The following is a 22,417-nucleotide window of genomic DNA, read 5'->3' as shown; positions in this document are numbered from 1 at the left end:
GCTGCTGCTTGCGAGGAGCTGTTTAGAGGTGGGACAGATAAGGCAGCAGATAGCGTACAGTGAAAGAAGGCTGGGATGGGAGAGAGCACAGAGGAGGCATCTCACCTGCCCCGGGATGATGGTGGCCAAGCAGCTTCTGGGAAGAATGTCCTCTGAGCTGAATCTCAGTGCAGAAGTGGATTGAGGGTATTTCAGGAAGAAGCCACAGCACGGTCAGAGGGATGGGAATTGAGCTTGCATGTGTCTCTTGGGTGTCACTGGTCTTACTGGTAAGTTGTTCACACGTTAGGACTTTCCTGGGTGGAGAGCTCATGAAAGCTCAAGGGAACAAATGGGTCACAGTGGAAGCCAGAAGGGGTGGGAGGCAGAAGGGAGGTTGGAGACTGCTAGGATTCAGGACTTCTGGGTTGGCCTTGGATTGCCCCCTCCCTGGGTAGAGAGGTTCTCTAAGCTGCAGTTGAAGGGTCCAACAAAAAGGGCCAAGGAGGGAGTACTGACCCTTCTCCCTTAACCGAGCCCTCGTCCTTTCTGGAGCCTCACTGCCACTCCGCTGCTCCCTGCTGCTACTTCAGGGCTGCCCTGACCTCCCTGGGGGCTTCCTTGTTAATATGCACCTCACAGTGTCCTGCAGCAGCGGCTATGGAGTGGGAGCCCTGCAGTGTGACAGAGCGCGCCCTGGCTTTCCCATCTGCTAGCCTGCCTCTCTCTGCCTGCCTGTGGCTCCTCTCTGTAGAGTATGGAGAAGGTGAATGATCCATCAGGGTCTGGGGTTCTAGGGCATCTTATGACTAGGAGGTCTGAACTCATTTTGGGGAGGACAAGGAGATGCAGGGACCCTCCAGACAGCTTGGTGTTCCCCTGACACAAAAATGAGAAGCTGACCCCATCAGAGTAGGTGTCTTTGATGGATTCCCAGCCCTTTTATTGAGACCCTGTTCCTCTCACCAGTCTCCAGCTCTCCCTCAACCCCGTCTCTGCGTGGGTTCCTTCATGGGGTCCCATCCCATCCCTGGTCTCTGTCCCCTCACCTAACTTCATCCCAGAGTCTGTGTCCCTCCCCTGAACCCTGACCCCTCAGACCTCCAGTCCCACCCCAATTTAACCTTTTTTTTTTTTTTTTAAATAATAGGTGTTTTAAATCTTCCCTCTCTGCCCCAGCTGTCTCCTCCACACCTTAATTTACACTCATTCTTCACAGTGTAAGCCAACCATCATGGACTCCCTCACTTTTCTGTCAGCCCACTCATGTAGATCCCCAGCCACCCTCATCCCTTCCTTCTTGGCTCAAGAGACGCCAGGACCACCCATCCCGGGCTGATACCTCTAGTGGGCTTAAGCCAGTCTCCCTAGGGTCCCCTCCATCCCCGAACTGTCTGTCCCCCCTCTCCCCACATTTAAAGACTATCTTTACTGGCTTTTTCACTGGTCCTGAAAACATGTCAAGTCTCTCATCTAAAAAACACACACAAAAACAACCACACATTTTTCATCAGCATTATTCCCCCTTCCATCTCCTAACTTCCCTTCATATCCAGGTTATGAGACCATAGACCCCACTTCTTCACTTCTTTTCATCCTCTCCTTTACTACAGTCTGGAGAGGAATCCACTGACATCTAAAAAGGGATTTCAAATGTCCTGACGGTGGTCTCTTGCCAGCCTTCCTTGAAAGGTATCTTCCAATGCTTATAATAATAATAGTTAACACACATTGAACACTTACTATGTGCTGGCATTCCATACGGCTCATTTATCCTTCCCACCAACCCTGCGATGTAGGCATAATTATCATTACCAATTCACAGATGAGGAAACGGAGGCCTAGAGATTGATCAGTTTTGCTCAAGGTCACCTAGCTAGCAAGTCACGGGCCCAGAATTTGAACATAGATCTGTTTAACTCCTGAGCTTGAATTACTAACCTCTGAATGCACTTGACATTTGACATTATCAACTCTTTTTATTCTTGAAATGTCTCCTGTTTCCATGACATGTCATTCTCCTGACTTCCCTCCTACCCCTCTGCCCACTCCTTCTCAGGTGACTTCACAGGCTCCTCTTCCCTTCTTTGCAGCCCCCTTTTAAATGTCAGCAATTCCTCCCCAGCTCTTTCTTTTCCCCTCTGGGTACTTTCATTCACTCCTGTGGATTTAGCTGCTGCCCACAACTCCCACACGTTTGCCGCCAGCCCAGATCTCTCCATGGAATTGCAGAACCAAACATCCAACCACCTGTTCGACAGTCCTCTGCCAAAGTCATCATGTGCAACCCCGAGCTTTCACCTTCCCCCACCTGTTTCTCTGGGATTCTGTGGCTCAGTGAGCGGCAGCACCATCCTCCAGGTCCTCAGCCAGCAGCCTCCAGTCATCCTCAACTCTTCCCTGCCCCCTCATCCCCCACATCTAATCAGGCTCACTGACGCTCTTCAACACCTCTCAGTTCCATCTCCTCTTCCCCTCATTGCCACTGTCTTAATTTAGGCCTCATCATCTCTTGCCTGGAGAACAGCATCAGCCTCCTAATGGGTCTCTTCTGCCACTTGTGCCTCTGCCCTACTCCTGGCCCTCACAATCCATCCTCTGTTTGGACTCTTAAAATGCTCTTTCTGAAACACAAATCTGATGTCACTCCCCTCCGTAAAACCCTCTATGGCTCCTCACAGAGGAAAGGGAGGAGAGATGGAGATTTGGGGATATAAGCAGCTTATGAGGATGAAGGGCAAGGAAAGGTGAAAGGTGACTGAGGAGGTCAGGTGACACTTCGCTGATGAGGGTGGGTTGACAGAGGTCACTTTGGCCTCTGATCTTGGACCTTTTGGCACCTACATGTCACTGTCCACCCAGACTCTCTAGGGCAGCAGTCACCAACCTTTCGGACCTCACGGACCACTGGTTGGCGACCGCTGCTCTAGGTTGCCCTCAATTAAGTAGCACCAGGTCCATGCAGGATAACGAGGCATCTCCTGGAAGGGAGGTCTGCCTCCTGCTCTGAGTCTGCATGCTCCCGAGTGTGGCCTGCCCAAGCCAGGGTAGAGCGCCTCCCACTGGCAGTGGAGAAGAGGGTCCTGGCCTCAGATTCCGTAGGGATGTGTCTGAGAGACAGAGGCCCCTGTTCCTGCAGGTGCCGCAAGATGATTGGGGGGGTTACCCCACTGGGGGCAAGGATGGAGAGATCCCCTGTCGCAGGATGCGGAGCGGCAGCTACATCAAAGCCATGGGGGATGAGGAGAGTGGAGACTCGGATGGCAGTCCCAAGACATCTCCCAAAGCACTGGCCCGGCGCTTTGCCTCCCGCCGCTCCTCCAGTGTGGACCAGGCCCGGATCAAGTAAGGACTGGGAGGGGAGGGAGGGTGGGGTGGTGGGCAGGGGGAGTGGGAAGCTGATCCTGGGTCCCTGCAGGAGGTGTGTGTAGAGTGAGTACCAGTCTGCTCCCTGTGTAAGGTTCAACTGGGGAGTATCCGTCTGCTCCATAGAAAGAAGAGGTCCTTCTAAGGCAGTGGTTCTCAACCTTCCCAATGCCGCGACCCTTTGATACAGTTCCTCATGTTGGGGTGACCCCCAATTTCATTGTTACAAATTGAACATAATTAAAGCATAGTGATTAATCACAAAAACAATATGTAATTATGTATGTGTTTTCCGATGGTCTTAGGCGACCCCTGTGAAAGGGTCGTTTGACCCCCAAAGGGGTCGCGACCCACAGGTTGAGAACCACTGTTCTAAGGAGACTTATGCAATACTTTAAACAATTAAGAATTTAAATTAAAAAATATATAATTATACTAAGAAAAGAAAGAAGGGGTCCTTCTGATAACCGCTATCTGGGTGCCTCTTTGGGAGAGTCCCTTTACCCAGGAGTCTTCTGTGGGATCTTGTCTGGGGGTTTCTGAGGGGTAGAACCTGCTCAGGGCCCCCAGTCCTCTCATTCCCCTCCCCTGCCTCCTCACAGACCCCCATTCTGAATCTGGAATTTTGACCTTTCCCAGCTGCTGCGTCCCACCCCGGATCCATCCCCGGAGCTCCATCCCTGGCTACAGCCGTTCCCTCACCACCGGACAGGTAAGGGGAGGCCCAGCATGCCTGGAGGAAAGGGTGGGAAGGGGGTTCCGTCCATGCTCAGCCTTGGCCTTAAAATCAGAAGTCTGGCCAAGGAGAGAGTGCAGGTCTGATTCTGGGGGAACTGGGAAGCTGGCCTTGGGACTCCTGGAACTGACTTAGATTGGGGATCTCAGAGTCACTCTTAAAAACCGAGTGACCTCAAAGTGATGAGCATGTAAGAGCACCCTCAGTTCTCTCAGTTCTCCAGCCCTGCCCTGGCCTGGTTGCTCCAAGCCCACCCCCTGCAAAAGGCAGGATTGGTTGTACAGATGGGACAGGCAGAGCTGCAGTCTCAGATGATCTGGGCTTGAGTGCTTTCCCCACCACCTGCCCCCGTGGGACTACCAGCAAGACGTTCTCTCAAGGCCTCTGTTTTCTCATCTGTAAAATGACAAGAGTAGTGGTATTTCTCTCGCAGGGGTTTTGTGAGTATTCAGTGAGAAAATGTATGCAAACCCAAGGTACCTGGCCCCAAATTGCTGTTTTATAATTTTGAGTTCTATATTTAAGTGTAGACTTTCCCTTGACTAAAGGGAAGCAATGCAGTTTAGTAATTAAATGCATGAGAGGGGTTTGAATTCCAGCTCAGCTACTTACCAAGCTGAGTGACCTGGGGCAAGTTACTTGACTTTCTTGAGCCCCATTTTTCCTATTTAAAAATAGACATCATAATAGTGTTCTTGGCACAGAGCCAACAGCCCATAAAGGTTAGCTGTTTCTACTGTTTGCTGGGGGGGAAAGCAATGCCAAGGCAATGCAATGCCAAAGGCTGTCCCATTGGCTCCTATTGTCGGCTGCTGCAGTCTCTCAGCGTCTCTTTGTTACATTTCCTGAATCAGGGAATCTGATTGGCACAGCTATCTTTTCACATCAGACCAGCCTCTGTGGCTAAAGCCGCTAGTTAATGCACAATTCTTGTTTTACTTGACCCATCAGCAACATCTGACACAGCTGATGACTCTCTCCTTCCCGAAATACCTTACTCACTTGGCTTTGAGGACACCACACCTTTTAGGTTCTTCTCTCTCTGATGGCTTATTCTCAGTCCGTGCCTACAACTCTCCAGGATCTGAACATTGGAGTTTTTCAGGGCTTAGTTCTTCGATTTCTCTCTACACTTACTTCATAGGTGAGCTCCTGTCATCCAGGCTCATGGCTTTGATTATTATCGAGAGCCTGATAACTCCCAAATGTATATTTCCAGCTCAAACCCTCCTATCAATGCCAGGCATGTATATCTAATGGTATGTTAAAATCTTACTTGGATATTTAGAAGACATCTCAAATCAAGATGTCTACAACTAAACTGCTGAGACCCTTTCTCCCCAAATTTCCTGCTCCATCCAATGTCTTCTCCATTTCAGGTACTGGCAACTTTATCCTTCCAGGAGCTCTGCTCTAAACCTTGAGTCAGTCTTGACTTCCTTCTCTTTCTCCCATCCCACATCCAATCTTGCAGCAAATCCTTTTGGTACCACCCTCAAAGTGCACCCAGGATCCCACCACTCCCCACTGCCTCCACTGTCACCACTCCGGTCCAGGCCACCATGTTCTTTTGTCTGGACTGTTGCACTGCCTTCTAGTGTGTCTCTTGCACTTGTTCTCTGTCAATATAGTCAGAACAATCACTTAAAAATAGAATTATGCTCACTCAAAACCCTCACCTTACTTAGAGGAAAATTCAAGGACTTTACTATGACATATAAGGCCCTGCATAATCTGGCCCTTGCTACCTCTGAGTTCCTCTCTCACACTGCTCCCTCCCCTCACCTACTCCAGCCATACTGGTCCCCTTGTTGCTCCTCTGACACCAGTCTTAGAGCCTTTGCATCTACTGGTCTTTCTACCTGGATCTCTCTCTCAGTTCTTTCAAGTATTTCCCCAAATGTTGTAAAATCTAAATTTTAGTCCTCTCCTACCCCCAAACTTCCTATTCCTCTTCTCTGTTTTTTATTTTCTTCTTAGCACTTTGTGTATACATTTCATATTTCTCCTGGGAGGTATAGCTTATAATCTTTGCTTTACAGAAGAAGAAACAGGTTTAACACACTAGAGATGTCATTCTATTATCTATAATAATTTTTTTTGCCCTTAAGTCTATGTTTTGCTTTAGTATTTTCCCAGAACATTCTTTTTCTATATTTCAAAAGAATTTTGTCTCCTTATGTTTTATGTATATCTTTTGTAAATAGTTCATAGCTAGATTTTATTTTATCTACATTCTGACAATTGCTTGAGAGTGTAGTACATTTATATTTATTGTGATTTACTGATATGCTTGGATTTATTTCTGTCATCTTACCTTGTGCCTTCTATGTATCCTGCAGTTTGGGTGATGCTTCTTTTTATTTTTAATGTATTTTTATTGACTTCAGAGAGAAAGGGAGAGGGAGAGAAAGATAGAAACATCAATGAAGAGAGAGAATCATTGATCGCCTGCCTCCTGCATGCCCTCTACTGGGGATGGAGCCCGCAACCCCGGGCATGTGCCCTGACTCGGAATCCAACCTTGACCTCCTGGTTCATAGGTTGACGCTCAACCACTGAGCCACGCTGGCCGGCCGGCCTGGGCGATGCTTCTTTACTCCTTTGCTGCCTTCTTTTGGGTCAGTTGAGTTTTCTTCATTTTTCTTCCCACCAAATATCACAGTGGCTGGCAGTTATTATTCTATATTTATTTGGCAATGTCTTTTTACTTCATTTTTGGAAGATAGTTTGCTGATCTAGAATTCCTGGTTGACAGTTTTTTTCTTTTAGCACTTTGTACTATTCTACTGCCTTCAGAGGTCATAGCTTCTGATGAAAAGCAAGTTGTTAATCATATTGCTTTTCTGTATGTGATGAATTGTTTTTCTCTTGGCTGCTATTAATGTCTTCAACTTTCAACATTTTGATTGTAATGTGCCTGCCTGGATATAGATCTCTAGGTTTAACCCACTTTGGGTTCATTGAACTTCTTTGGCCATTATTTCTTTTTTTTTTAAAAATATATTTTTTATTGAATTTTTACAGAGAGGAAAGGAGAGGGACAGAGAGTTAGAAACATCGAGGAAAGAGAAACACCGATCAGCTGCCTCCTGCACATCCCCCACTGAGGATGTGCCCGCAACCAAGGCACATGCCCGCGACTGGAATTGAACCCGGGACCCCTGAGTCCGCAGGCCGATGCTCTATCCACTGAGCAAAACTGGCCAGGGCCATTATTTCTTCAGATATTTTTTCTTCCCCTTTATCTCTCTCTTCATCTGAAGTTCTCATTACATGTACATGGTATACTTAATGTTGTCCCATAGGTCTCTGAGTCTCTGTTCATTTCTAGTGTTTTTCCCCTCTATTCTTCAGATTGGGTAATTTATAATGATCAAGCTTCATGTTTACTGATTATTTCTTATTCTGAGCTCTCCTAGTAAATTATTTCATTTCCATTATTGTACTTTTCAGCTTCTGAATTTTCATTTGTTTATTTTTTTCTTCTTTTAAAAATAATTTCTAGCTTTTTGTTAGGATCTTATGTTCATTAAATCATTGTTGCAGTGCTTTCCTTTAAATCTTTCAACATGACTGCCTTTACTTCTTTGAACATATTTATAATAGCTGCTTTGTAGTCTTTGATCAATCAAACATTTGGGCAAATTTTCTTATTTATTTGAATATTTCATAATTTTTTGTTGAATACTAAACATTTTAGGTAATATATTATAGCAACTCTAGATTCTTACTTTACCTCTCGAAAGTTGTTATTGTTTCGTTTATTTGTTAATCTCAAGACTAAATATGTAAAATCCATCTTCCCTGCCAAATGCAAACTCTCCTGTCTCCATCAGTTTTATTCTTGTTTTTGTTTTTAAACCTGGTTTCCCAGGGGTTGCCCCTGTGTCTGCATAGCTTACTGTTCAGCCAGAAATTGGTGAGAGCCTATGCTCAAAACCACACGCCAGTAAGACTTCTTCTCTCTGCTATGATTCTATGTATGGCCTGGGAAGTATAATCTCCAGACTGTTTTCAGGTCTGCCCTGGCTTTTACTTTTCACCAGGCTCTCTTGTGTTTCCTTTGCACATGTGCACAAGACTCCATTGACTCAGGGCCTCTCTGGTTTCTGGTGTGCATGCACCCAGCCTCTAGTTAACCCAGGATATGTGGAGAGCTTATCAAACTGCTTATGGCTATCTCACCCCCCACCTGGAACTCCCCATTAAATTCCTGGTTAGTCTGCCAGTCAATAGCTTGCCCCAAACAGTGCCAAAACCTCAGCCTCCCAATGCTGCTGGCTATTCCTGTTTTTGACACTCCAGTCTATGGACGATGCTCCAATTAGGTGAGGTCCCTTCGCCATTAGCACTGAAACAGCTAGTTTTCACAGCCTGCTCCACCCTTGTTGAACTATTGCAACTAATAGAGCTGGGAGCTGGGGGTAATGGGCGCAGCTCCAGGCAAGGATACCACAGATTCATGCTGTTCTTACCCAAAGTTCAGTACTTTTCATTGATAAATGCTTCTTTGATTGATTTTCAGAGTGATGAAATAATTGTTTTTGGCAGTTTTTTCCATGTGGGATAGGATTTGGTGTTCTCCTTTCTCTGTCATGCCTGAAATTGGAAGTCTAGAAATTTCTCAACTACCATCATTATTATCTCTTCAAGTATTGCCTCTTCCAAATTCTATCTGGTCTCTCCTCTGAGACTCCTATTAGTTGTATGTGGGACTTCTTATTCTTTCCTCCACGTATCTTAACCTCTCCTTCATTTTTTCCACCTCTTTGCCTCTCTGTGCTTCCATCTGGTAAGTTTCTCAGAGGTATCTTCTGGTTCACTAAACTTTTCTTCAGTTGTGTCTCATCTACTGTTTAACTCATTGCATTTTTAATTTCACTGTCTTTTTTTTTTTTCTTCATTTCTAGAAATCTGATTTGGTTCCTTTTTAAATCTTCATAGTTTTTTTCCCAAAGCTTTTAGTCTCTTCTTATATTTTCAGTTTTATCTTTTAAGTTTTAGAAATTTTAAGCATAGTTTAAAAGCTAATCTGTTTGAGCTAAGGTAACACTAGCTGCTGTTACAGGTAAACCTTGAATTCTCAGGAAGTTTAGTTCTTGTTTGTGTCATAGTTTGTATTAGTTATATATTGCTACATAATGAGTTACCCCAAGCACCGTGTCTTAGAACAACAAGTATTTCTTATCTCACAGTTTCTGTGGGCCAGAAATCTGAGCACAACATAGCTGGGTGCCACCTGGGTCAGTGTCTCACAGGCTCCAGTCAAGGTGTTAGCAAGGCTGCAGTCATTTAAGGCTTGACTGGAGGAAGATTTGCTGTCGACAGCCCTCAGATCTTGCAGGCTGTTGGCCAGAGGCATCAGTTTCTTGACATGTGGGACTCACCATAGGGCTACTCACAACCTAACAGCTTACTTTCCCCAGAGCAAAGGCTCCGAGAGAGAGCGAGAGAAGGTATCCAACATGAAAGCCACAATCTTTTTGTAATCAAATCTTTGAAGTGACATTCCATTGTATCTGCCATATTCTATTAATTAGTAGTGGGCCAATAAGTCTAGTTCACACTCACTGGGAGGGGATGCATAAGGGTGTGAATGCCAGCAGTTGGAAATCATTAGGGGCCATGTCAGAGGTTGTCTGTCTCTCAGTTTAATATTAGCTCATCTTTAGAAAAAAAATTAGCTCTTCTTCAATGGAGCTTTATCTGTGAGAATCCTGAACCTGGGTTAGGAGTAGTTCCCCCAGAAAATATTTTGGGCTTCTATTAGACAATTAGACAATTCTTGGTCTGGGACCATTTTATGTTAAATTTTAATTTAGGTGGGTCTGGCCCCTGCAGGCCCATGCAGACACAGAAGCCTGTGTCTGTGAGAAGATTAGCTTGTAGGTACAAATTCTTAAAAGGGTTGCTTCCTTTCCCTTTCCCACAGTGCCTAGACTATGGGCTAGCTTCCTTCTCATCCATCTGTGCTAATAATATTTTTCCCTAGTTTACTTTTCATCAAAGGTTTTCTCTTTTCCTACTTTTATGCAGGTTCTCATTTGGTTCTGTGCTTCATGTGGGCCCAGAGCCTTACAGCTGCCCCCAAGTGGGTGCTAAAACCTAAGCCCTTTGATTACTGAGACCAGCAACGCCCCCTTCCCCTTCCACCTCCACTAGGCTGTTTGCAGCATTGGCTCACACAGTTAATATTCTGAATTTCCAGTTTCCTCTTTGCTTTTGTCCCCTGGGGACTTATCTTGCTTTCTTGCGAGCTCAGCTATGCATATAAAGCAACGTTTGTTATATTTTATCCGGTGTTTTAGAGTGTTTTGAAATGGGAGGGTTTTTCAAGGTTATCTAAACTATATGCCATATATAAAGTATACAGCCTAGCCCCCAATTGGACAATCTACCACGGACAATTTTCAATGAGTCCCAACAAAGTATTTTCTTCTAAATATCCCACTCCCATGGAAATGTTTATTGAGTCTGAATCTGGGTTGGAGAAAAGGCTCAGATTCTTATTTCCCAAGAGGTTTCTTTTGACCTTGACTCTTCTGAAAGTGGGAGCTAAGGAACAGGGTGGGAGGAAGGCAGTCCAGGAATCATAGGAGAATTCCAAGACTAATGTTACCATTTCATAATCGTAATACAGTAAAGACCAACTTGAGGTGTAATATTCCTCTGAGAGGCTATATGATTCTGTATTTCCCTTGGGTCCTGGTCTCCTATTCAACTCCAGAAACTCCTCTTGGCCTGTACAGATGGGAGGTGTGTGGCCCCAGGGAGCTTCTCGCCCTTTCTCTCTCTGCCTTGCCATAGAGTTCATTGTGGGGATAACATATGGTTGGGATTTCAAGAGCTTCAGAACCCCTGGGAAAGAGAGGTCTCCCAGAGGTATTTCCATGGCGATTTAAGAACCTCCTGCTACTAATAATAGTAGCTGATGTTCACTGAGCATCTGCTGCATGTCAGTTATTATGCCTAGTGCTTTACACACAGAAGAGGGCTGGAGGTACAGAGATAAGCCGCTAAGTGAGAGTTCTTCCATCACTGGATTCCTGACTGGAGACCAGATTGCTCTCTGCTCCACCAGGGACCCTCTGGGCTGGATTGGTTCTAGTGGGGGAGTATCCTGAGCCTGGCCTAGAAGTAGCAGGAGTTAGATCAGCTCCTGAGCCTCAGGAAATACCCTGCTACTGCTGGTCCTTGGTACCCCAGAGGCCCACAGATAAGAAACTGAGAGGGAGGCTCATAAGAGTCATGGTGAAGCCACAGCTGCCCAGGGGTGGGGCTTATGCCAGTCAAATGTGGGCGAACTTCCCAGGATCATGGATTGATTTTTCCATGGCCTATGACTTTTGTACACTTGTAATAAAGTTCCTTCAGAAAAAGCTGCCAGAAGAAGTCCAGACAGTCCTTTTTTAAATGACTGGCCCCACGTTAGAACCACTGAGTTTGGGATCTCCAGTTAATTTGGCTCTGAGCTTCGAAGCAGAGAGAGGCATAGAGTAAAAGAGCCCTGGGGTCAGACCCTTGAGGTGCAGGCCTGAGTTCATGTCAATTTAACAAGCTCTCTGGGAGAGTCTGCGGTTCAGTCAGCCTGGCATGAGAGCCAGGAGACCTGGCACTTCACTGGTTTTACCACGTACAAGTCGGGCATCCTCAGATAATTCATCTGCCCTCTCTGGGCCTTAGTTTGCCCATTGGTAGAACGGGATGAAAAATTCCTCCTCCATTTGATGTAGAATCTTGTGGTAGCATATTATGCTTTTGAGGCTAAGTTATGGAAACACTGAGCTGTATTTTACACATGGATCAGCCACTCCTTTGGGCCTCTGTGGACTGCACATAAATATGATGCCACGAGGCTGAGAGATGTCACAAGTGGCCGCCATGGGATACTTGCTCTCACACTCACCATGTGGATGCTACTGAGGCCCTTGTCCAGGGCTTCATTCCAGGGCCTCCACATAATCACTCCTGGGGGAATTTCTTTTGGGCTCCATGACAGGAAGAGTTGTGGTTCTCATGAGCTAGGGCCTGTGTTTACCAGATAGGCCCTGAGACCTTGGCCTGCCACTGACTGAGTGCTGACTGTGTGCCAGTGTCTGCACATAGTGCCTCACAGGGTTTTTTTGTTTTGTTTTGTTTTTTACTCCTTCAAACAGACCACGAAGATGGTACCATTAGCATTCCCATTTGACAGGGGCCCCAAAACGCTAACTTTCTCAGGCCACACTGCTAAGAAATAGGGAGGGCCAGCACTTGAGTTCAGCTGGTCTCACTTCATAACTGGTGTGGGCAACCCATAGGCTGTACCCCTCGATGCTTTGGCTGCTCTGAAGCTCAGGGTCAAATGTGCACCCATTTTGTGCTCTGGATATATAGAGCTTACCACTGGACCACTTCCTTTTCCTACCTTTATTTTTTTTCCTTTGAGCCAGTTGGCTCATATAACGCAAACGAAGCTGCAGCCTCCGTGGTATATTTAGTCTTAGTGCAGTGTTGTGTGACAGGATTCTGTGAACAACATTTTTGTTTTGCTCTTTTCTTAGTTGCATTAATTTTTTTTGGTAACACTATGGATTCTGCACCACAGAATATCAGAAATAAAAACAAGAACAATGCTCAGTGGATAGAGCATTGGCCTGCGGACCAAAGGGCCCCGGGTTGAATTCTGGTCAAGGGCACATACTTCAGTAGCAGGCTCCTTCCTGGCCCCGGCCCTGGTTGGGGCTCGTGCGGGAGACAACCAATCAATGTGTTTCTCTCACATCGATATTTCTCTCTGTTTTTCCCTCTCTCTTCCACTCTCTCTAAAAATCAATGGAAAAATATCCTTAGGTGAGGATTAAAAAAATAAAAATAAAAACAAGAACCTCATTCAACAATGGCTGAACTTCCCTTAGAGCTGGAGGGCAGGGAAGGAACCAGTAGGCCAAACCAGAGCCCTAGTTAGTGGGCAGAAGGTGGGGGAGTCCTGGAAACCTGAAAGTTAATAATTTTTGCTCCATCCCTTACCTGTTATTTCTGTCCTGCCACATGGTGTATCTCTCTATAAGTTGCTTTCAATCAGATTTAAAACATCGTGGATCATAAACAATAAAATAAAAGCTAGCCTTCCCTGCAGCCCTGCACCCCCATAGTGGGCAAGAGGGTGCCTGTCACGTCAGGGTCAGGTGAGAGAAACGTGAGGGGCTAGCCCTACACCCAGAGCACAGGTGGAGAGGAAGATGGGGTGGTCTGGAGGCTGAGGTACAGCCACACATCTGGGAGAGGCATAGATGGGGCAAAGGGAGGAGTATTTAGAGGCAAGACTGGACCCCTAAGTCTGGCCTTAAGGCAGTTTGGGGAACAGCACAGGACAGAGGCGTCTTCATCTTTCTTTGCAGAGAATGAGGGTTTCTTTTAGTCCAAATGTAGAAGAGTCGCACAGAGACACCGCCTCTGCAGATCTAGACATAGTCCTATGGCAGAGTGCCTCGGAGACACCCCCACCCCTCCACCCCGGTAACTCTCCTCTCGCCCCTGTCCCCAGCTCAGCGAGGAGCTGAGCCAGCAACTGGAGGCTGTGTGCGGGTCTGTGTTTGGGGAGCTTGAGTCCCAAGCCGTGGACGCCCTGGACCTGCCCGGCTGTTTCCGCATGCGGAGCCACAGCTACCTCCGGGCCATCCAGGCCGGCTGCTCTCAAGACGACGACTGCCTGCCCCTCCTTGCTGCCCCTGCCTCTGTCTCAGGGAGGCCCGGCTCCTGTGAGTACGCCTCGCTTGCCCCCAGCTGGGCCCTAGGTCGGAGAGAGCCCTGGGTGCTGGTTCTGACCCCCGCCGCAGCCGTGCGCTGTGACCTTGGGCAGGTCGCTGGCCCCTCTGGGGTGGATGGTGGGGAGAACAACCCTTGGCTCCTTCCGTGGCAGCACGTGGAGTCCTGGGCACCGCGTGAGTGTGTGGGGTGGCGGGACACGGACGGTAGGTAGCCGGGACGCCTTTCTCACCCGCTGCGTCTCTGCGTCCCTGGCCGCAGCCTTCAACTTCAGAAAGGCCCCGCCCCCCATCCCGCCGGGGAGCCAGGCCCCGCCCCGCATCTCCATCACCGCCCAGAGCAGCACCGACTCTGCCCACGAGAGCTTCACGGCGGCCGAGGGCCCCGCCCGGCGCTGCAGCTCCGCCGATGGGCTGGATGGCCCCGCCATGGGCGCGCGCACTCTGGAGTTGGCGCCGGTGCCACCTCGGGCCAGCCCCAAGCCCCCGACACTCATCATCAAGACCATTCCTGGCAGGGAGGAGCTGCGGAGCCTGGCGCGGCAGCGGAAGTGGCGGCCGTCCATTGGGGTGCAGGTATGGAAGGAGGCGGGCAGCCAGGGACTCGGCTGAGTCGGTTGGGGATGGGTGGAGTGGGCCATCGGGGCCTTCTGGATGCATAGGCCTTTTCCTTGGCTTACTCTGAGCTGCAGGTAGCCTCCGGGCCTGGTCATGGACAGCGCTGCTCCAAGCAGCCGGAGCCCACACCCTTGTCCCTCTTCCTGGCACCATCATCCCTACTGGCGAGTGGAGAGTGGTTCCCAGAATTTGCCACCTTGATGCCGCTGATTCTTGAGTCTCTCATCTTGTTCAGGCAGATTGTCTTTGCAGGATCTGCCAGCTGGCTGGGGAGGGGGCGGGGTCCAACATTGCTGGCCTTTCTCCCTGGGAAGGGCTTGCGTCCCTGGTCTAGCCCCCGCCCTGACTCCCCTACTTTGCCACCAGGTGGAGACTATCTCTGACTCGGACACGGAGAACAGGAGTCGAAGAGAGTTCCACTCCATAGGCGTCCAGGTGGAAGAGGACAAGAGGTAGGTCTGAGTGGGGCCATCTTAAGCCTCCTTGGGGGAGAAGAGGAGAGAAGGCTGCATATGGACTTCATTGGCCCGGTCTCCCTGGGCACCCTCTCTTCCTGGCTGAGACCAAGCCCTTTTAATGGGGAGGAGTCAGAGCAGCCACTAGGTTATCCACAGAGAATGGGCAGTCATCCAATCTAAAGTGATTCTCCTTGTACCCGTGCCTGTCCCCGGTGGTCTGAGGTGGACAGGAGCAATACAGAGGTTGAGGGCGGGGAGTGGTAGGGAGAGGTAACAGGTAGGTGCCGAGCAGGTCTCCAACAATTGTCCTTTACAGGGGATAACAGGATTTTGCCAATCCCTTGTTAACTTCCTGTGGTGTACAAGTATGTGAGCTCAAAGAAAAGCAAATAAATCTGAAGATTGCCTCTCAGGGGCCCCTGGCACATATAGCACTCTTCTTCACTTGGCTCACACAGCATTTAACCGGTTGGGGGTACCTATTATATGCCTGAGTCATTGGTGTACCCGAGATGGTGGCATTACCAACAGCCAGCATTCTGGCATTAGGTGGCCTCAGAAACATTGCTTCCGTAATTTCTCATGGGAAAATTGCATTGTGAGCTCTGGAGGGAATACTGGGAGAAGTCCCTCTGTTGTTGAGTTCCTGTGGGAAGGTGCTTTCTTTGATGACCAGGTGGCAGTGTCCATGTGGCCCATCTGCCCTCTGGGCTACAATGCCACCAAGCCGGTGGCCCTAAGTATGGTTTCTGCCTGAGGCTGGCTGTTAAGAGTTACATGGTAATCCGTGTTGTTCAAGCCATACCCACTGGAGGAATAAAACTAGAGTCCCAGTAGCAGTCCCTTGCAGCGCTGTTCCAGTTGCCATTATTGGGCCTCCCCTAAAGTTCCCCAACTATTCTGGGAACTCCTGGAGTGTCTTGTGTATGTGCCTGATAAAGTGTTTTTCTCTACTCTTACTCTAGCTCCCCCTGCAGCTCTATCATGCTGCTGAGACTGTAAATGCCCCCATCAAGGATGGCAAAAATTTGCTTTTGTTGCCCCCATCACTCCTGAAAGCTATTATCCTCTAAACCAGTGGTTCTCAACCTTCTGGCCCTTTAAATACAGTACCTCATGTTGTGACCCAACCATAAAATTATTTTCGTTGCTACTTCATAACTGTAATGTTGCTACTGTTATGAATCGTAATGTAAATATCTGATATGCAGGATGGTCTTAGGCGACCCCTGTGAAAGGGTCATTCGACCGCCAACGGGGTCGCGAACCACAGGTTGAGAACCGCTGCTCTAAACCCTTATTATTTCACAGAGATCACAGAAAAGTAGCACTTTATGGCCAACTTTATAGTCTATGACTTGAGTTTCTTGAGAGGTGTGTTAGGAGGTATAGATGGGTACAGCTCTGTGTTCAGAACCCTTGCCCCCGTCTAATGCTGCCCCATGGATCATAAACTAAGCCCATGTGCTCCTCACTCCTAATGAGGCTTCTTGGTCTCTCACACAGATACATCTCTGGGGTCCTCCTATTCCTCCTAACAAGCCTGAATCCTAGGAAGAGTGCAGGAGGCATTTTACTGAGACTCTGGCTAAACCAGCAAATTCTGTCATTCATTCATTGAGTCATTCATTCAGAAAATACTTGTTAAATATATGACAGCTCCTGTTAAATGCTCAGGGAAATATCAAAGACCTTACTCTTGCCCTCATAGAAGTTATGGTCTAGAGAGGAATCAAGGCAATGAATAAATCATCCATGAATAAAAATATGATTACTCATTGCAGTATAACATATAATGGGGTATTATTTCACATTATGGTGGGAGTATGAAAGAAAAGAAGCAGGAGCTGAGAGAGAAAGGACCTTATTTAAGTTAAGCAGGAGGCATTTAAGCTGAGGCTTGTGGATTGACTAGAAACACTCAGGTGATGAGGGGTGCGGGCGGTGCGGATCTTTCCTGGAAGATGGAACAGCATATGTGAAGGTGCTGGGGCAGGAAAGAGTTTGACCTGCATCAGGAACTAAAAGAAGGTTTTGTGGCCGGTGTGGAATGGGGCAGTGGCAGGGGCCAGGTCATGCTGAGCATGGCCATGATAAAGAAGTAGAATTTAATGATAACTAATGAGTAGCTATTAAGAGGTTAAAGGAGTGTGACATGATCTAATTTATGTTTATAAAAGATCACTAGCTGCTGAGTGGAGAATGAATTTGAGGGAAGTAATAGTGGATATGAGGGAGAAAGGTGATGGTCTTTTGCATTATGGGAGATCTTGTGTTGGGGATCTTTTTTCTATTGTACTTTATAATTGGGCACTGTTAGTATATGGGGACACTGTTAAGTTTTATATATTGGTTTTATATTTAGCAACTTTGCTGCTCTCTTTTATTAGGATTCATAGTTTACCTGACAATCATGATGGGTTTTCCATATAGTCAGTTATTTTTTTTTCTGCAAATAAGGACATTTATTTAAATCTTTTTTTAAAAAAATTTCTTTTTGTAATAGTGCATTGAATAGGACTTCTAGTTCGCTGTTGAGGGTACCATGCTTGTCCCAATCCTGATGTTAGTGGATATCTTCTCAGTTCCCACTCATAAGTATGATGACGTTTGCTACAGATTTTGATGAGTACTATTTGTCAGGTTGAGGAAATTCCCTTCTATTCCTATTTGGCTAAGAGTTTTTATTTTAATTTTTTTAAAAATAGAAAATGAGAGTGGAATTTTATTGAATGCTTTTTTTCAGAAACTACTTAGATGATCATAGATTTTTCTCTTTTTCTTTGTAACATGGTGAATTATATTAATAGATTTTTCCATGTTGACCCATTCTTTCATTCCTGGGATAAACCCTACGTGATACTATTATCAGTTGAGATTAAGTTTGGCTGTGAGTAATAGGGCCTCAATAGTGCCTTAATGTTTTTCCTCGATATAAAAGAAAAAAAGAAACCCAGCCTGGCCAGTGTTGCTCAGTGGTTGAGTGTTGACCGATGAACCAGACAGTCAAGGTTCGATTTCCCATTAGGGCACATGCCTGGGTTTTGGGCTTGATTCCCAGTGTGGGATGTGCAGGAGGCAGACGATTAATGATTCTCCCTCATCATTGATGTTTCTTTCTCTTTCTTCCTCTCCCTTCCTCTCTGAAATCAATAAAAAACATTTATTTTTTAAAAGTCTGGATATAGAAGTGAAGTGTCAGACCTGAGGCTTCTTTTATCTTGCTGCATTTCCATCCTTTGTGTATCAGCTCATATTCAAGGAGCTGTAGGTCAAGCTCTAGACAGTCTGTTTGCATTCTGAGCAGTAGGAGGGAAGGAGAAGGAGTGCAATCTTTCCTTTTTAATAAGACTTTCTGACAGTTACACACAACACTTTCACCTACATCACATTGAAACCTCATCACCTGGTGGTATCTAGCTGCAAGGGAGGCTGTGGAATAGACAAAGAGAAGAATGGATATATTGAACTCTAGCAGTTTTGGTCACAGACTTGCTGGATTATTTTTATACTAGAGGCCCGATGCATGAAATTTGTGCAAGAGTAGGCCTTCCTTCCCCCGGCTGCCAGCAGCGGCTTCCCTCTAGCACCCGGGACCGAGCTTCCCTCACAGCCCCGGCTTCGTCAGGAAGGACGGAAGGACATCCAGTCTAATTAGCATATTATGCTTTTATTATTATAGATGCCTTGTTGGATTTTTGAATAGCTGTTACTTTATTTAAGATTTTTATATCTGTGTTCATAGGTGATATTGGCCTATTATTTTGCTTTTATTGTTGTTAGTTCAGGTATTAAGCTTATGCTAGATTCCTAAAATGAGTTTGACAGCACTCTCTGTGTTTTGTTCTTTGAAACAATTTGTGTAAAGTAGGAATTATCTATTCCTTAAAGGTTTGGTAAAGGTTGCCCATAAAACTACCTCAGCCTGATGCCTTTGGGGAATAGGATAAACTTAAAAAAAAAAATGTTTTATTGATTTCAGAGAGAGGAAGGGTGAGAGAGATAGAAACATTCATTGGCTGCCTTCCTGCTAGGGATTGAGCCCATAAGCCAGGCATGGGTCCTGACCAGGAATTAAACTGGCAACCTCCTGGTGCATGAGATACTGCTCAACTAACCCAGCCACACAGGCCAGGCAGGAGAAACTTTTTGAACCACAGCTTCAGTTTCTTTAGTGGTTATTGAACTGTTCTGGTTTCATTTTCCTTCTCGAGTTAATTTTGGTGATTTATATTTTTCTAAAAAATGGACCAATTTACAAAAATTGACAATTTTCAAAAGTTTTGGCACAAATATTCTGTTATAGTATTACAATTTTATAAACTTTTACTGTATCTAAAGGTTATGCCTCTTTTCATCCCTTCCTCCCTTTCTTGATCAATCTTGTCTGAGGTTTGTATATTTTATCATTTAAATATTTTTATTAGGTTATATTTTATTAGTCTTTAAAAAACTAGCTTTTGGTTTCAGTGAGCATCTCTATTGTTTGTTTCTATTTTATCATTAATATTTCCTGCCATCTACTACTTCAGTATTATTATATTCTTTCTTCTGCCATCTTTGTCTTTTTTTCAGCCTCTTGAACATAATTTTCTAACATGTGCTTTTAAAGCTATACATTCCCTTATAACTAACTGCTATAGCTGCCACTCATAAGTTTTGAGATGCACTGTTTTCATTGTTCAATTTGAAATGGTTTGTAACTTTCATCATAATTTCCTTTTTAACTTGTGAATTATTTAGGCATTTTTTTTTTTTAGTTTTTAACTGTATTTTGGGGGGAGAAGGTCTACCTTTTTACTGTTGATTTCTTTTCTTTTTTTATTTATTATTATTATTTTTAAATTAAATCTTTATTGTTCAGATTACATTTGTTCCTCTTTCCCCCCCCCCATAACTCCCCTCCTCCCAGTTCCCGCCCCACCCTCCGCCCTCACTCCTCATCCACTGTACTCATCCATAGGTGCACGATTTTTGTCCAGTCTCTTCCCGAATCTCCCACTCCCCTTTCCCCCCCAAGAATAGTCAGTCCATTCCCTTTCTATGTCCCTGATTCATTATAATCACCAGTTCATTCTGTACATCAGATTATTTATTCACTTGATTCTTAGATTCACTTGTTGATAGATGCATGTTTGTTGTTCATAATTTGTATCTTTACCTTTTTCTTCTTCTTCCTCTTCTTAAAGGATACCTTTCAGCATTTCATATAATACTGGTTTAGTGGTGATGAACTCCTTTAGCTTTTCCTTATCTGTGAAGCTCTTTATCTGACCTTCAATTCTGAATGATAGCTTTGCTGAATAAAGTAATCTTGGTTGTAGGGTCTTGGTATTCAGCACTTTGAATATTTCTTGCCATTCCCTTCTGGCCTGCAAAGTTTCTGTTGAGAAATCAGCTGACAATCGTATGGGTATTCCCTTGTAGGTAATTGAGTCTCTTTCTCTTGCTGCTTTTAAGATTCTCTCTTTGTCTTTTGCTCTTGGCATTTTAATGATGATGTGTCTTGGTGTGGTCCTCTTTGGATTCCTTTTGTTTGGGGTTCTCTGCGCTTCTTGGACCTGTAAGTCCATTTCTTTCACCAGGTGGGGGAAGTTTTCTGTCATTATTTCTTCAAATAGGTTTTCAATATCTTGCTGTCTCTCATCTTCTGGCACCCCAATAATTCTGATATTAGTGCGCTTGAAGCTGTCCCAGAGGCTCCTTACACTATCTTCGTATTTTCGGATTCTTTTTTCATTTTGCTTTTCCGTTTGGGTGTTTTTTGCTTCTTCGAATTTCAAATCTTTGGCTTGATTCTTGCGCTCCTCTGGTCTGCTATTGGGTATAATATTCTTTATTTCAGTCCGTGTATGCTTAATTTCTAGTTTCTTTCTCGTAGCATCGAGGGTCTCATTAGTTTTTGTGAGGCTCTCCACAAGTTTATTGCAAGTCCTCAAAATTGCGTTTTTTAGCTCCATATCCTCCATTTCTGTCATGTTTTTTTGTCTCTGCATTTTTTATGCTTTCTTGGTACACCTCCTTGTGGTCTTTGTGCGCAGTCTTGCTCTAGTTAAGCCTTGATTTTTTTAGTTAATACTGAGGGATTTGACCACCAGGCTGACTGGCTGTGAGAATCTGCTGTGTGGAAAACTTCTGTCCTCTGGGGAGGTGCTAATCTAGCCTTTGCCTGAGGCGAATCGGCAGATGGCTCTGCGCAGGGCTTGGGCGGGGCGGGATCAACAGGGCGAGTGGGTGGAGGGAGCAGTTATGGCTGCTCTCAGTCCCTTCCCAGAGGCTCTGCTTCTCAGAACCCCGGCAGCCGCTGCAAACCTCGGAGAGAAAGCTGCCTTCAGATTCCAACTGATGCCGGACAATCCCGCTTCTCCCGCTTCTCCCGTCTGAGTCTGAGTCCTTAGAGACTCGCCCGGCTCTGGAGCCCAGAGTCTGAGACTCCCTCCCGACTGAAAACGACAACCGCGCCCTCAGCCACCAGCCCGCTTTGCGCGCGCACCTCGGTACCTTTGTATTTTCCACACTGCGCCTCCTCTGAGCCTCGGTTTGCTGTTCTCTTTCCTTCTAGTTGAAGAGTCTCTCCTCAGCCAGCTTTCCTGTGGTTCTGGGTGATGTCTGTTCCGTCTTTTAGTTGTATTTTTGAAGTGGTTGTTTGCGGCAGCAGTCTCCGGTGTTTACCTTATGCCGCCATCTTGGTTCTCCCTCTACTGTTGATTTCTAAATTTGCTACATTGTGGTCATAGTATGCCTTTTGTATGATATTTATTCCGTAGAGTTTGGTGAGGCTTCCTCCCTCATATGCACATATAAGTACATATGATCACACATGTAAACATTTTTCAAATGTTTATCCTCAAATTTTTTTGGTTTCTTTATCTTTAATTTTTTTTTGGGGCGGGGGGGGGGTTGAGCTACCATTTCTGAGAAAGATGTGTTAAAATGACTCCATTACTTTTCATGTTTCCTGGTAATTTTATTAATATTTTTAGTTTGATAAAGTGCTATTTAGAAGTATTCAGGCTTATGATTGTTGTATCTTCTTGGTAGGTTGGCCATTTTATTATGAAACTAGAGGCCCAGTGCATGAAATTCGTGCATGGGTAGGGTCCCTAGGCCTGGCTGGTGATCAGGGCCGATTAGGGTCTTCTGGCTGGTGGCCGGGGCCTTCCTTAATTCTGCGCCACCCCCTGGTGGTCAGTGTATGTCATAGCGAGCAATCGGACTCCCTGTCTCCCAGTCGAACTCCTGAGGGGACAATTTGCATACTAGGCTTTTATATATATAGATAGGCTGCTTTTCATCTTTACTAATGGCTTTTGCCTGGAATTCTGTTTTGTCTGATTTTATTGTTATGGCTGCTTTCTTTTGGTTCATTTTCCAATTTATCTTTTTCATCTTTTATTTTCAACCTTCCTATATCCTTGTTTAGATGTGTTGCTTGTAAGCAGTATGGACCTAGAGTTTAGTAGACATATTTCATCCACTTATATGAATTTTGATTACTGATTTATTTAATT

At 45.7% G+C, this 22,417-nt stretch overlaps 1 protein-coding gene across 1 annotated transcript in view; it reads left to right on the top strand.

The window, feature by feature from the left end:
* Positions 1 to 22,417, top strand: part of DLGAP3 (DLG associated protein 3) — a 59,281-nt gene that overhangs the window by 24,006 nt on the left and 12,858 nt on the right. Inside the window, 5 exon segments of the mRNA XM_070404688.1 lie at positions 3,119 to 3,324; positions 3,985 to 4,057; positions 13,611 to 13,824; positions 14,093 to 14,406; positions 14,815 to 14,900. Coding sequence (XP_070260789.1) covers positions 3,119 to 3,324; positions 3,985 to 4,057; positions 13,611 to 13,824; positions 14,093 to 14,406; positions 14,815 to 14,900 — 893 coding nt within the window.

This window comes from Myotis yumanensis, unplaced genomic scaffold (genome assembly GCF_028538775.1).
Source record: "Myotis yumanensis isolate MYYU_CA2020_CCGP unplaced genomic scaffold, mMyoYum1.0.hap1 SCAF_2, whole genome shotgun sequence".
NCBI lineage: Eukaryota > Metazoa > Chordata > Mammalia > Chiroptera > Vespertilionidae > Myotis > Myotis yumanensis.
This window is presented reverse-complemented; position numbering and strand designations above follow the sequence as displayed.